This window comes from Camarhynchus parvulus, chromosome 10, assembly GCF_901933205.1.
Source record: "Camarhynchus parvulus chromosome 10, STF_HiC, whole genome shotgun sequence".
Lineage (NCBI taxonomy): Eukaryota > Metazoa > Chordata > Aves > Passeriformes > Thraupidae > Camarhynchus > Camarhynchus parvulus.
Window position 1 is genome coordinate 5,179,154 of NC_044580.1, and position 14,992 is coordinate 5,194,145.

At 41.8% G+C, this 14,992-nt stretch overlaps 3 protein-coding genes across 11 annotated transcripts in view; 1 reads left to right on the plus strand and 2 right to left on the minus strand.

Annotated features, from left to right (window-relative positions):
- The window catches only part of HERC1 (HECT and RLD domain containing E3 ubiquitin protein ligase family member 1), a 100,546-nt gene extending 98,040 nt beyond the window's left edge, over positions 1 to 2,506 (plus strand). For all 7 annotated transcript variants that reach the window (XM_030955337.1, XM_030955338.1, XM_030955336.1 and 4 more), the window contains exons 77-78: positions 687 to 992; positions 1,857 to 2,506. In XM_030955337.1, the coding sequence (XP_030811197.1) occupies positions 687 to 992; positions 1,857 to 2,042 (492 nt within the window). In that variant the 3' untranslated portion in view covers positions 2,043 to 2,506. The remainder of the gene's footprint in view (positions 1 to 686; positions 993 to 1,856) is intronic.
- A 1,151-nt stretch (positions 2,507 to 3,657) lies between these two features.
- On the minus strand, positions 3,658 to 10,217 carry FBXL22 (F-box and leucine rich repeat protein 22). The gene is made up of 2 exons (XM_030955347.1): positions 8,451 to 10,217; positions 3,658 to 6,531 (listed from the first exon to the last, which is right to left on the minus strand). Exons 1-2 carry the CDS (start codon positions 8,783 to 8,785, stop codon positions 6,186 to 6,188), a joined length of 681 nt encoding a protein of 226 aa, XP_030811207.1. The 5' UTR covers positions 8,786 to 10,217; the 3' UTR covers positions 3,658 to 6,185.
- A 140-nt stretch (positions 10,218 to 10,357) lies between these two features.
- The window catches only part of USP3 (ubiquitin specific peptidase 3), a 40,581-nt gene continuing 35,946 nt past the window's right edge, over positions 10,358 to 14,992 (minus strand). For all 3 annotated transcript variants that reach the window (XM_030955344.1, XM_030955345.1, XM_030955346.1), the window contains exon 15: positions 10,358 to 14,464. In XM_030955344.1, the coding sequence (XP_030811204.1) occupies positions 14,299 to 14,464 (166 nt within the window). In that variant the 3' untranslated portion in view covers positions 10,358 to 14,298. The remainder of the gene's footprint in view (positions 14,465 to 14,992) is intronic.

Here is a 14,992-nt window from a genome sequence, read left to right on the forward strand (position 1 = left end):
ACCCCACTTGAGATAAAAAACTGTAGTTTTGCATGCTGAGTACTCGAACTGAACATGTGAACAACACAGAGACTGGCTAAAGTAAATATTATTGACAAACATTTGTTTAGCTTGAAACTGTTTTTCTTTTGTTATAACACAAATCCTGCAAATATTTCACAGTATGTTCTGGGAAGTGCTCATTACCTATTGCATAGTGTATTTTGTCATTTGTGAGAGCAGCATTCTAATTATAAGGTAAAGATGCCTATGTGATACTATTTGCCTTAGAAAACAGCTTCCTCATCAGAGGTACCAAATCCCAAGTCTTGCAGAATAAGTACAGCATTCTCATCATACATCTGCATTGGAACAAAGTCTTTTTTCTATTTACACAGTTGCTTGGTTTAGCCATCATTATTTGTGCTGCCAAGTTGTAATTTTTTAAAATAGTTCTGTGTTGGATCAGAACATGTTCTTTAATGTGCAATTACAATTAAAAATATCTGTAATATTTTGTAGGATTTTTAGAAATAATACAGCCCTTGCAGGGGCTGTGTGTGTGGGAGGCTGTATTTGGAAGACATTGGTAATTCTGTCTCTCAGTGTCATTTCTCAGCTGAAGTAACTTTTGTGTTTGGATAGTCCAGGAAGTGGCAGAGATCACACAGTTGCACTTCAAATGTCTCTCCCATTTTTGCCATTAGGTGGCTGCTGTCAGGGAAGGAATGTCTTGGATTGTTCCCGTTCCTTTGCTTTCACTTCTGACTGCCAAGCAGTTGGAACAGATGGTCTGTGGAATGCCAGAAATATCAGTTGAGGTTCTGAAGAAGGTTGTGCGATATAGAGAAGTTGATGAGCAGCATCAGCTGGTGCAGTGGTTCTGGCACACCCTGGAAGAATTTTCAAATGAGGAGAGAGTCCTTTTCATGAGGTTTGTGTCAGGAAGATCTCGACTGCCAGCCAACACAGCTGATATCTCTCAGCGATTCCAAATAATGAAGGTTGATAGGGTAAGATACTGGTATTGCTATTATTATTATCATCATTATTATTACTATTTCCTCTCAAGTGTAGTCTGTGCTTTGGCACTAGGAGACAATTCCCATAACTGTAAATTTACAGAAAAGGTATGGGATGGGATACGCCCTAAGTTAATAAACTCAGACGTTTTGGTTGTGTAGAAGGACACAGGCTGCATGAATTGCATCTTAATTTAATTGGTGCAACTGGTGATTGGACATCAAGACAAGAGACAAACCTTTGTCTACTTTAACTGTTCCAATCTCTTTTCATTTAGTAATTTTCTTTCTGTTTTTAATTTTGTGTAAGTGCCAACATACCACTAGTGAACTCTTAATGTTTAAGAGTTTACAGTGTATAGTAAAACTAAAGAGTTTACAGTGTATAGTTTTACATACAGGGTGCATTCATTTGGGGTTTTGTGCAGTGAAAGCACATTCTCTGTGAACAACATGAACAAAAAACTTCACAAAAATCTCAGCTAACAGGGGTTTTTTTGTCATATTTGGTTAGGTGTCTCTCAGATTGCCTAGTGGTAAGGCATGCTAGGATATGTAATTTGAACATTGTTTGGTATTTAGCACTGGGCTTCTAAACAGCAGTGTGATCAACTTTTCAAAAGGCTGAATTCAGTAGTGGGTTGTGTTACTTGCAGAGTAGGTGCTACAGTGGTTTTGGACATACTTAAGGGTGGAAAAAATGCTGTAAACAAGGGAGGTCAGTCTGCTTCTTAAAAGGAATTTGAGCTAGAATGTGAAAATGGTAGAGGCAAGGAGCAATGAAATGTGGATATTGTTGCATTTTTAACTTCATTCACAACTTACCAGTGTCCCACCTTTTATCCGTTTCCACAGCCTTACGACAGCTTGCCTACCTCACAGACTTGTTTCTTTCAACTGAGGCTCCCACCCTACTCCAGTCAAGTAATCATGGCAGAGCGTTTGCGCTATGCAATCAATAATTGCAGGTCTATAGACATGGACAATTACATGCTCTCCCGGAATGTGGACAATGCAGAGGGCTCAGACACAGATTATTAACATTCTGTGAACAAAATCATCTTCCTTTTACTACAAATAGTGCCCTAAGTCCAATTCATTGTTGACATAATTTTACAGTAACCATAGATGTTTTAGGAGCATAAAACCAGATCTTAATAGATGGTGGCCACACTTTAGTTACTCTAAATGTAACAAAAAATTAGATGTTTTTATTTTTTTGTGATTGTAAAAAAGGAAAAACAAAACAAAAAACTATGATCGGTAAGTTTTTTCTCCTTTTTTGGTCACTTTTGATAAGTTTGCATGGAGACATTTTGGTGCATTTTTGTTGGGAATAGTACATTTGTAAGCCCTCCCAGTGAACATGAAGAGTTGTACATTGTGTATAATTGTTCATTAGCCAGAACAGTTTTACATGAATATTCACATATTTATTTTGTTTCAATTTGAATTGCCTGTGCAGGGTTCCTTCTGCAGAGAAAAATAAAGCAAATTCAAGACTCGGTTGCTTGTATGCATTTGTGAACTGTGGTTGGCTTACTCAGGCTTCATACTTTTATATTTTGTCTCAGGAAATTACAGTCTTACGGTGTTGAGACAGGGTGTGACATTTGAAGCCTCTTAAAATGTTTAGCCTGCTGGACTGTGCTGTGCAGCCCCATGTTCTGCCTTCTCCTGGCCTGAGGCCCTGGCTGCTTGGGTGTACTGCTGTTCATTCCTCGTGCTGCAATACAAGTTCATGCTGGGCTTGGTTCCTTCTTGCTTTTTGTTTAAACATTTTGCTCCTCCGTAGTAATTGTTGACAATAACAGCATGCTGCCACCCTGATTCAGAAAACTTTAAATATTTTGAGCAAAATAGTAATATTTTTAATGGACACATTGATGTAGTTGATTCCTGCTCAGAGTACACAAAAATTAAAATGGAAGGGACAGGGTAGTAGTCAAGGTTGTGGGTTTTATTCGCATTTTTAGTTCTGCCTTTGGTCTCATTTTGTCTCAGCTGTAACTATTGTGATCAGCATGGTTTGACTGACACAGTGATGGATGTTCCTGTTTGGTTAGGACAGCAGTGTACTGCACAAGGAGATCTCTGCTCTGTGCCTTAGGAAAGTGCTGGACAATAGGTAATTGCCTGTTGTCTCTATGAAGGACATCACTGATGCCAAGCTACAAACAGTGCTTGGTGTTCAGAGCAGGATGTACCTGGGGAGGGAGAAAGGGAGAGGCTGTCCCTAGGTGAGTCAGAGCTGCTCTGCTCCCATTTCCCCTCTGCTCCATTTCTTCCTCCCTCAACTTCTTGGGAAGATGCGGTGGGAACTCAGGGCTGGTGAAAATGATTAATGTCATTCTCACCTGGGGCAAGACTGGTCCATCTGAGTGGGGAGTGTAGGGTGGAAGTTCCTGTTACTTACTCTCATGTGTCTGTTGTACATTAACAAGGATTGATTGGGAAATTTCCTGGTTGTCCAAGACTGAGCTGCTGTATTGCTGCCAGCTGACACTGCTCAGAGGGAGGGCTTGGTAAGCTGTAAAAAATTGCATATCTGGGTTTTATCTGGTGAAGTTCTCTCAGGACTGTATGTTGGCTCTTGAAAAAGGCAAAAGCCTAGCTATGATCAAAGACCACTGCAGAATGAAATATTTGAGGGGGATCAGGAGTTGGGGGAAGGAGGGTCTCACGGCTCTGAAATCATGCAGACTATAGTCACATCTTGTCCTAAATGTGTAGGTTTAATAGGTAAAAAATACAGTATTTAAATAAATGGGGAAACTGCTGTATTAAGTCCTGTATTATTGCCTTCTGCACCTCATGGATGTGTCTTAGTGGCACTGATTTGTCAGCCTGTTTCAATCAGCACAGGAAATAATAGAACTGTGCCTAAAAATGGCAGTTTTATGTAGACTGTGCTTAGCTTTCTGGATAATGATCTTTTTGGAGGCAGTTTACAATAAAATCACAGGGGATGTTGATTAAAGGTTCGTGCTTGATGGAACTTTAATGGCTTGGAACTAAAGAAAACTGTAGACATGTTTCCATCCTCCCATAATACCCTAAGTAAAATGTAATTGTTTTCTATACTCTATTTTCAGATTGGATTGTGAAGTAAGAAAATTCATTATTGATGCTGAAAAAATGTATCAATACAATAGTGTTCAGATTTTACCATGTCATGAACAAATATCCCCATTCAAGGAGGGGAAGAACAAAGTCATAAGTTAGAGCATTTGTTAAACAAATAGGGAAAGAAATCAAGTGGAGAGTGTTTGAAGACCCTTTTTAGCTCTATAAAAGAAAATTAAAAAACAAACCACAAACCCCACAAAATACCCTGCCCCTCCTCCCCCCAAGTCCTAGTAGAAAACTGGCAAAAAGGCTTAAGTAATATGTAGACAGATGCAAATATGCAAATATGCTTTCATATCTTGTAGCTACTTGAAAATCTGTTCCTGTTACAGCTACAGAGACATCTTTCACCACAGAGTGCTGGGAGAGCTGGTGGCACGAGGAGATCTTTGCTTGCTGCAGTGACTGTACAAGATCATGCCTTGTTTTGGCTTGTCAGCAGTGTGTGGAACTGTTGTAGTGTATCCAAGGTACAAGTTTTGTCAGCTTCCCAATTTCCACATCACAGTAAATTTGTTCAGCTCAGCAGTGTCCTTTCGTAGCTGTCAGTGCTGGGTGAGGATTGCTGTGTCTCCTTATCTGCACTTCCAGTTTTCTTCCTTACCCTGTGGTGCATAAGGGCCCTACTTGAACTTTAGGAGGGAGTTAATGAAACAGCACTTTTACAGTGTCATGCTGTTAAATATCTCTAAGTAATGAAGGTGGAATAATTTCATTTCCTCATCGGTTTTCTGGGTGAGTGTTTCTTACAGATGCTTATACTGATCAAGTATTTCTCTAGAATTGACTAAGTTGCTGTAATGCTATGATTTATTTCTTACCTCAGCCAGATTAGAGAGTACCAAGTATATCTGTGGATCAGTTAACCAGGATCAGAAGACAAAGTGAGTATATTCAGTTGTGTTGAGAGCTGTAAAGTCCTCTTTGGTGTCAGATTTTGTCAGTGGTGGCACAGCATCAAAAGTATGTAAAAAAAAGTTTCACTTCCAGGTAGCAGAGCAGTGTGCAGGAAGGGGACAGCCTTGTGCTTTGGGATGAAAATAGCTGCTGGTTCTGGACTTTGCAGTGAGAAATGGGCATTTATATGCAGCTGGTCTGTACTGTATTCCTAATTTAGCATTAAAAGACAGGCTGTTAGTCCCTGCCTTCTCTTGTGGGTTAGTTCTCTGAATTAGCACTTGTTCAGATTACACTTCCTTTAAAGTCAGCTTTAAAAAATAACTTGGTGCATCTTTTTGATGTAAGTACATCATGCAGAGGGTCAAACTGTGTTTTGTGTGCCTTGAATCTACGCTTCTCTCATTAAATTAAAAAGCCTGGTAAATTAGCTGCCACTGTTAATCACCGAGGAAGTGCTGGTGGTCAGTACTCTGCTTTTGCTAGAAAGATGTTTCAGGAAGTGGTTACCCTCCTTAGTGGATGGAATAACTGGTAATACCCTTTAACAGAAGTGTGTAAATCACTCTTGTCCTGAAATTTGTGAAAATCCTCCAGTGACTCAGGCTCTCTCTGCTGTGGCTTTATGCCCTTGCCCATTACATAAGGAGTTTTGAAAGTGTAGGGTCCAGTCTGAACCTCGTGACGCAGAGGGAGGCTCTTCCTTAACGTTGTGATCTCAGGTCCCTGTGTGACTCATTCTGCCTCAGTTCACTCTGTCTGTGTTTCTTCCATGCAGTCAGTGAACCTTGCCATCAAACTTACTGCGCTGTGCCAAACTACTGTTAAACTTTCTTAAAAGTTCATAAAATTTATTGAACTCTATCAAATTATTTGGCCTCAATAAACACACTGCTGCTTCCCTCTTCTGAGTGAGGGCATCTGCAGCACAAGGGTACCAGAACTGCAGTTTTCAGCAGATCTGGCATTTTGTGACAGCAATGCAGGGTTTCCCAGTTTCAAGGAACAACAGAGAGCAAAGAGTTATTTCCTGAAGCCTGTCCAGGAAGAGATGCATGTCTTTTCTCTTTACAAAACAACAATTCGTTTGGATTTGACCAGAACCCGTGGAAGTAGTGACAGTTCATTGCTACCTCAGTGAGGTAAAATACCCACACTTTAAAGCTGAACCAATTTTCTTGATCCTTTTTCAAGCATCAGCTTTTTTCCTGGCTTACTGTCTGGGATCATGTTAGCACTTCTCTCTGCTCTCAGCATCACCGAAGGACACTTTTCCCTGACTCTCTCTAGCCCAGCTTGTGTTACATTGCGGCAGAAATCCACATGGAGCGTTCGCAGTGATGCTCCGTGGAGGGTCACTGCCTCCAGGGTGTGGTCAGTGATCTGCACACAGTTCTCCACTTTGAGGCTCTTCAGGTTTGGGCAGCTCTTGAGAAGCTGCAAAATGCAGTGATCTGTAACATGGCCACATCCAGAGAGGGTCAGGGACAGCAGATTTGGACATCTGAAAGCAGGATGGTGACAGGTGAGATGGGAGAAAATAAATCATAGAGCTTGCAGAAGCAAATAACATCAAGAATAAATATGAAGGCTGAAAAATGCCTCCTCTTCATCAAGAGGGGCAAGGAGGCACAAGTAGGTGAGCATACATGTAGATTTAATGTTCAACTTAACTAAAGGCAAAGCTTACTTTGCTTTTTCTGTTGGTAGCAACATCTCTAGCTCAGCTGGCACAGTGGCATGTGGAGGACTATTTAAGCTGTGGCTGCATCATTTTTTCTTAAGGAGTTGGATGGTGCTGTGCTTCTCCAGGCACAGACAGAGGAGACCCAGCAGAGAGGAGATTAATTTCAGGATGAAGTGGAGGACGACTGAGAGAAGACTGCTGTGCAGACATGCTAAGCGTGAGCAAGTAAGGCACTTCCACTCTTAATTTTCAGGAATTGCAGATATATTTTATCTCCTTGGACTTACTGAAGCCAGCTGCTTCCTAAAAAGTGTTCGGTGTTCGAACCCCACTCAGCTCTTAAACTTTCCTTTGAGTCACTGAAACTGGGAATTCTGTTGTTATAAACAATGATGCAGCAAATGAAAAAAGCTTTTTCTTGCTGCTTGAGTATGCCTGGGGAAGTACAGGAAAGGCCTGTCCCCAGTGGGGTGTTGATGCTGTCCTGGAGCAGCTGCAGAGCTCTGTGCAGCAGCCTGCAAACATGTGCCAGGTCTGGCTCCTGGCTCAGCCCCCTCTGCAGGCAGTAGCAATTCAGCATCCACCGAGCTGAACAGAGCATCACACACAGGTCTGTGTTAATGTTGTTCTTGTGAGGCCTCTGGACAGAATTTTTTTTAACTCTTTTCTGTTAGGAGCAGTTGGAGGAAAAAGCTGGCAGCAGTCAAGAAAGGCTCGAACAGAATAAAACTACTTTAAACTCAGCAAGAAAAGCTGGATATTTAATTTGCATTTTTCTTTGTATACAGTGCTAGGAATTTTGACTGGAAATGCTTTCAATGGGTTGCAGTAAAAATAGATAGGACCTTGTATTATCCTTTTTAGGCACAGGTATGCTGATTCCTCCTTAATTAATTCAGGTTTTTATCTAATTGTTCTAGAACATTTACTTCAGAAATCTGGCACTTGCAATTTAATCTGTTTTGAAGCTGCTTTTCAGTCCTTGTTTTGAGATTGAACTGCTGCTGGCTCTCTCCTGTCACTATCCCATAATTTTTGCAGTTGTTGTTTCAAAGCTGAGGGCTGTGGCACAGGTGCACCATGTCAGGGAAGCACTGCCACAGCCCCTTGGCTCTGCTTTGGGACCAAGCCAGCCCTGATGTTCCCCACACACAGGGGAGGAGGCTCTACCCTGTGAGCCTCCTCCTGTCACTGCTCTGCTCCTTCCTCAGAGCTGTCTTGCAGCAGCAGAGCTGTGAAGGAAAAGCTGTGCACCCAGAGCTGCTTTTCCATGTGGCATTTCTCTTCCCTCGCTGCAGTTTAGAAGCAGCTGGGAGTTTAAACTTCAGAACTTTAGACTGAACTAAAGCTGACACAGCTGACACTTAGTAACATGTTAATTGAACTTGGTTGTAATGAGGTGTGTTCAGTGTTTGAAATCTGGGCTCTGCTCCAGGCACCCCCAGACACTGCCAGAATGGTGTAGTTTAGCTGAGCAGCAGTGTGAGAGGCAGGAATGCACTTTCCCATATTAATAACCAATTCTTAGGAAAAAAGAAGGAAAACATAGACTTAAGGGATATCTAGAGGAAGTATACACTATTGCCACTGTAAAATGAACTCACACTACAGTTGTAAAGGCAAAGCACTCATGTACTTCATGCTCCATTTCAGGCAGGGGTTATGGAGTATTTGAAATAACTCTGATTTCACTCATCTCAAGGCAGTTACTGCACACTCACACCCACAGAACGTACCTGTTGCAAACGTCTAGTAAAAAATCACTGACAGTGTTCTCATGCCTCTTACAGAAGTCTTTCTGGAAACTGTTTTTCATCCAGTCCTCAATGTTACACACCTTGACTCTCTCTGAATACCAGCAGATGGATAAGTGTTTTAAAGCAGGTCCCAGGAGAAAATTATCCTTCTTTAGTTCCACTGGAGAATGAAAGTTCAACAAAGACCACAGTAAAGGATCCTGAAACACTTCTAGTAACTTGTGACATGTTTTTGCCAGATTTTTCCTACTGTTTTTGTCCAGAAAAGAGAAGAGATGTAGAAGGCATTCCCGGTTGAGCTGGGTTATGTGCATTTCCCAGCAGCAGTGGCAGTGTCTTCGCTGGGTGGAGTAATAGCAGTGCTGGAGGGGTTCATGCTCACCAGGAGGCTGTTGCACATATATGGTTGTGGAGTGGGGTTTATTTTTGGCTAACAACTGGTGCAGAAGCTCAGAACAGGGAAAGGAACAGAACCATGTATGTAGCTTGTGCTTCCTTTGTCCAAGGGAATGGAATGGGCATGTACAACTTGACTGTCATGAAATGCTTCCTTAAAAGGGATTCCCCCCTCCCCGGCCTTGTAGACTCTCCTGGAGTTTAGCAAAGTTCTTGTGCTGAGTTACTGGAGTGGGGTGGGGTTGTAGCTACAGCTGCCGGGCGTTATCTCTGTCAGTGCTTCCCATTCAGGAGATTTGGCTGAGCAGCACTTTGGTTTGGCAGAGAACACTTGGCTCTCTATTTGTTCATTGATTTTTCTGAGGTTGCACATTTGGTTCATGTTCAAGGACTGTCACATGGATAATGGAACTTTCATAGAGTTTTTTAGAAGGAGCTGAAAGAGTCTCTGGGTGCCTTGAAGCACACACACAGTCTGCAGTTCAGTTCACAGGCCCCAGAGGTAGGGACAGTTTCCTGCCCACAGTTACTTGAGGCTGAGCTGTGATTCCATAAAAAAAGCTGGCTGTGTCCCCACCTTCTGCAGGAGGGAAGCAATGACACAGAGGCAGCCATGCATGGGAACAGCAAGGCTATGTTTAGTTCCATGTGGGCTTGTGCTTTTAATAGATGTCTTCTATTGGCTCAAGTTTTACAAGTTTGGCTGTTCTGGTTTTGTAGGTTTAGTTCCATTACCACAGAAATCTTTTTCCCACCCTTTGGTGGAAGAAGGAGATACGAAAGTGGTTCTCCAAGTAAAAGTCTCTGTTGTACGGAAATTGGAGAAAGTGTAGCAGAAAGTTGTTCCTAGAAGAAAAATAAAGCTACAGCAAGGGCAGGTTGGAATGAAATGCAATAAGCATCCCTTTAACTTTCCAGCTTGTGAATCAAAAATGCTTGAGATGAAGGTATTTATAGTCACTTTCTGCCTGATGTTAATACAAGAGAATAAATACATTCAACAAATCCATAAAAAGTTACAGCAAACAGCACTGGGAGAGTTTTTCAAGTGGCCTGCACACAAATAGTAGCTGGGAAACTTTATGGCATTTTGATTAGGAGTGTTTTAATACAGGACAAGGTTGAATGAGACTCAATTTTACCTCCTCCTTCACACCCCAAGAATGCAGTTTAAAATTCAACTCTGAAAAACAAGATCTGAAATTTGTAGTCTGCAACGATCACAGCTTGAGGAAGTGCTTGAGTAATGTGTGTGTCTGAACACAGCTGGCATACACAAAGCAATGCAATTCTTTCTGCTTCATTCTTTAGTTAGTAACTTTCTACTATATACAGTAAGCTGTGTTTAACAATTGCCAGTCTTCTTGGTTTGATATCCTTTGTCATTTAATCTTAGCTTTGAAATGATAAGGAGATTGCTGTTCCCCATCCCCTTGTCAGAAACAGCTCTGGTCAATGCCACAAAAGGGACAAGAAGATTTCACATTCCAGGTAATGCAGTTTACTGGAAAACAGCAGCTTAAAAGATGTGCCTGCAGGTGTTCTTCATTCTCATATTAGCATTTTCAAATCTCAAGAACTTACCTTTGTTTTTGAGCAGGTTTAAACAGTTGAGACTTCTCAGAGTTACACATAACAGGAATACTATTTTAAAAAATGCCAATTAAGAAACCCCCCAAATTAACAACAAATCAACAATCTAGCAAAACTGAATGACAAGGATGTTAGGATGGACTCTTGCCAGACAGAGGGGACACACCACAATCTGACATAAAAATTAACAACAGTTGGGTGACAAGGAGTTCAAAATGGAATGGCAGGTCCTCTTTAGGGTTAGGTGCTAAGTTTGGTAGAGGTGTGACAGAGTTAGGAACACTGCAATTGCTTTATTTTGTTTTTCCCAGACCAAGGTACAGTATTCTGTCATTTGTGTTCAGAGGACATACACCAATGTTCTGCAAGCCTGTAGAAGGACAAGGAGTTTCATTTTCTAAGGAAAGGAGACACTTTAATGGCACATTTTCCATAAACACACTATGTGATGAGATATAATTCACATTCATCCTGGAAATGCTCCAGAAACACACAAGATGAGCACAGTCAGTAATCCTCACTGAAAATTACACACAAGATTTTAATGGTAAACAATTACAACTATGGCACTACAGTACTTGAGAATATCCTAAAGCACGTTGGAATCAGCTGTCAAGGTGCCCATTACCTCATCAGTAAGACACAGACACATCAGTAATGAAACATTGCTGGGGGAACTTAACACCATGTGTTACACTTCCCACTGATTTAGCAAAATCATCATAAATGGCCTCCTGTTTTTGATACAAGTCCACTATCCCTTCCTGTCTCAAACTTTTAAACTCTCTTGCTGACATTTAGGAGCTGGACATTTTGCTGGTTTGATTGACATAAATATTGGCTCCAGTTGTATACGTGGCTAAACAATCAGTAACAAAAGGACAACCTTTGATTGGACACATTTTGGTGGAAAAGATGCAAGTCTTTGAACTGTAGAGAGCAGCTGCTGCTTGCAGAGCAGTCTCAAGCAAGAAAAAAATCTTCTTGCCAGCTAGTGTGTACTATGATGAGCAGTAAGTAGAAAAAAACATTTGGCTTAAATGAAAGAGATATTCCCCCCCACAAGCGAATAGATAAATACAGGATATACAAGCTAGGTTAAAAAGGTAATACTAGGCCAGGTGCAGTATTATGTTACTGGTTCAGTGCTCAGTTACTTTTTTTCCGACACCACACTGAATAGAATACAGTGGATAAGCAAAGTTCTCCACCAGGAAGAGAAATACTTGTGTTGCCACAACAAACTGTTCATACTGCCCATCTGAGTTTGCAGTGGGAGAAAATTAAATTAGGAAAGGATTTACAATGTACTTGTTCCAGCAAAGCATATGGCTGAGTCCTGAGCAGCACCTGCTGCAAGGACAGCCTGCTGTGATTGCATCGTTTCCCCAGAGCAGCCCCACACAGCCCTGCTGGAGACACCACTGCCCAGGAGCTGCGTGGGACACAGCAAATGGGACTGAAAGAAAATGCTCAAGTCAGAACATAACTCTGACCCAAACAATTGCTGACAAGTAGAAGTCGATTAAAAGAAGTGAATGTTGCTGAAGATTACAAATTTAAATTTCTAAAAATACAGAAAGGCACATTTACATCACTGTTTTGCAAGAACACTGCATACACCTGACTACTGTAAGTTAAACTGCTGTTGGCCCAGAGATAGTCATGTATTTTAAGCTTGGCATTCTCAAAGGTAAATTCTAAAAAAATCCGGTCCAAGCAGCATGCAGAGAAAACACAGCTAGAGGTGGCATCTGTGCAGGTCCCTGTGAGCAGCAGGAATGGCAGGAATGTGATACAATGCTTTACCTGCTCCATTTTCTGCTTGTCTAAGTATCAGCAACCTACTCTCGATTAGAAGAAAGACTGCCTGTAAGGAAGGGAAGGTGACAAACTATCTACAGCTTAAAGAAATGGCAGTTCTAGTTACTGTTCAACTTAAGTAAAAGACAGCATCCTTATAAATATGTCACTGTATCAAATAACGCTATAGTCTTAACCTGTGTGCACACTTCAAAACCCATTAGCCATGCTGAATGACTTCTGCAGTTTTGGATTAAGCCAATTTCTCCCTTTCCTGGTTTAAGCTGCTGTGACAAAGCTCTCAAGAATGGCCCTGTACCAAATGCCTGACTCCAATTTGTCCTTATCGTGGCCTGTGAACAGCCAGCAGGACCCCAGGGCAAGGCACTGCTGTGCACTCCCTGTGCCCCAGGCTGCTCTGGGCTCCACTCCAGCCTCCCCACCTATGTCCTTCGGGGGCATCAACTAAAACAGGACTCCCACTTGGAGTTTTCAGACAACTGAACTTTGTAGTTAACTAAGAGCTGCTGTTTGGTGGTGGGACTCTCCATGAACTGTAGTCTCCTCGTACTGAGCTTTCAGGAGCGTCCAGCTCCTTGCTTGGCACAAGACAGCCAGCTAGAAAGGAGAGACTGAGGGAACAGATCTGAAATGGAGCAGTTCTCAAATTTCATGTTTTCTGTCAGATTCCTGGCTTTGGCAGTAGTGGTTTTCCTGTCTGCCTTTCCCATCACAGTAGCTGACTTCCACTCATCAGCAGTAGAGCTAAAACTGGTTTGGGTTTTTTAGTGTAGTCTTTCTCTATTACGTAGCCAGGTTTTAGAAACTGCACCATGACTCTAGTGTTCACCTAGAGACTGAAAAAAATGCCACCCTGGGCCAGTGTGTAAATGCCACAGGAGCTCTCTGAGCCTGCTCCAGTCACAAACACGCTTAGCACTTCTCCTGTGAGGGCTCTGCTGTGAGAGACTGAGCATCCTTCCTTGAGTTTGCACTTGAACTGACAGAACAATTTCATGCAAAGCACCTGCAACACCATCTGTCTCCTCGTGCTTCCAAGTGAACTGTAGCCATGGAGCAGAGCTGCATGCAGAGCTGCATTTAGACCTACGCCTGTTCTCACAAACCCCAGCCCTTGGGGCTGTGCTTCCAATTCCCACTAGGAACTAAGGGGTTTTACTTGGGATTCTACTGCCAGGAAGTCTCCACAGTTTTCAAGCACGTAAGTGTTCACGGTCCAATTTCAGGATGACAGTGTAAACCAAGAGATGTCAAATGCAATTCAGGTTCCATAAAGGGCAAAGTAATTTAGACAGGTAAAGATAATTGTTTTGAATTTGCAGGGGGTAGGGGGCAGCATAGCTGAGCAGTACTGTAATTAAATTGCAGTATTGATACAATTGAACCAACTGTTTATTTACAATGATTCCTGAAATTCACCAGCCTGAATACACCAATATAGCAGCAATTACCTGGCCTACTTACTGATGTTATATTGCCTGTCCTCTGCAGACAAAGGATGATTGGTCAGAGGTCACTGTTTAAGTTTCTTGCACGAGGGAAAGTAGTACGTGCAAACAATTCCTTGATTTAAAGAGATTAAGTCATATCTACATAATAGGACTGCGAACAGCATGAAGTTGTATTGCTTTTCATGATCAAAAGCACATTTATCTTGCTTGTAAGGAGGACAGAGTTTTTTTGATGTAAATGTGCCTTTAGAAAGTGAGAACTGAAAACATTAATATAAAAAAGTCAAATAACTATTTCATGAAACTATATATATAAAAATTGAGTTATCACAACTAAAGCAGCAAATCAAAATCTGCTGAGGTTTTCTGGTATAACTAAAAAAAAAGTTAGTTTGTGTCCAAGTTCAGTAAGTCAAATGCTACCATTGACACAACAAAACAAAAACCCACAAGAGGAAATTGCAAAGTGCACAATGAAATTAATAAGTCTTGGATCAAGTATTTATGGAAAAATGGAAATGTTTGTCCAGTGGACTTTGATAAGTAAGAATGCAAAGGAGGTATTAAAGTTTCTCTGCTCCAGGCTTGGCTTGGCGCTCCACGTAGAAGAGGATGTAGGCCTTGGCCTTGCCCACGGTCTCCTCGTCAGTCAGGGTTACAGTACTGTCATTGAAGTGGAACCAGCGGCCCTCGTGCGCTGCATACGCTGTGTAGTGGCCGGAGCCAACGCTGTGGAGCAGGCACAGGGACAACAGTCAGGGACACTCCTGCAGGAAGATACCCACGGCCCTGCACAGCAGATGCTTCTCTTTTTGAGCAGCGGGGCTCAAATTCTTTAAATTAAAGTTCTACAGGAACACATTGTCTTGTCCCATCTACTGTTACTCTCAACAGATCTGTCCAGGGCTGGGAAAAGTTAAAAGACTTCCAGTAACTTTACTTCAAAATATGCCCAGTGCCTTCCCTGGGTGTTCCTGTGAGCCTTCACTACTGTGGCAGGAAAGGTAATGGTGATGATCTCTTTCACCATACACATCTTTGGGCAGCAGTTGTCCCAAGCATGCTCATACACTTCTATAACATAAAGGCAAGTGTACCTTCCAACATGAATAAAAAGGAAAAAATAGTCCTGTTTCATAGTAAGAATTTCAAAATGAGACATTAATTCCTGGAAGGCCCCCTGATCTCCTCCTCTTGGTTTAGGACTTTTTTATTTGTAGAGGCACTAGACTATTTTCATTTAATCTCACACACGTA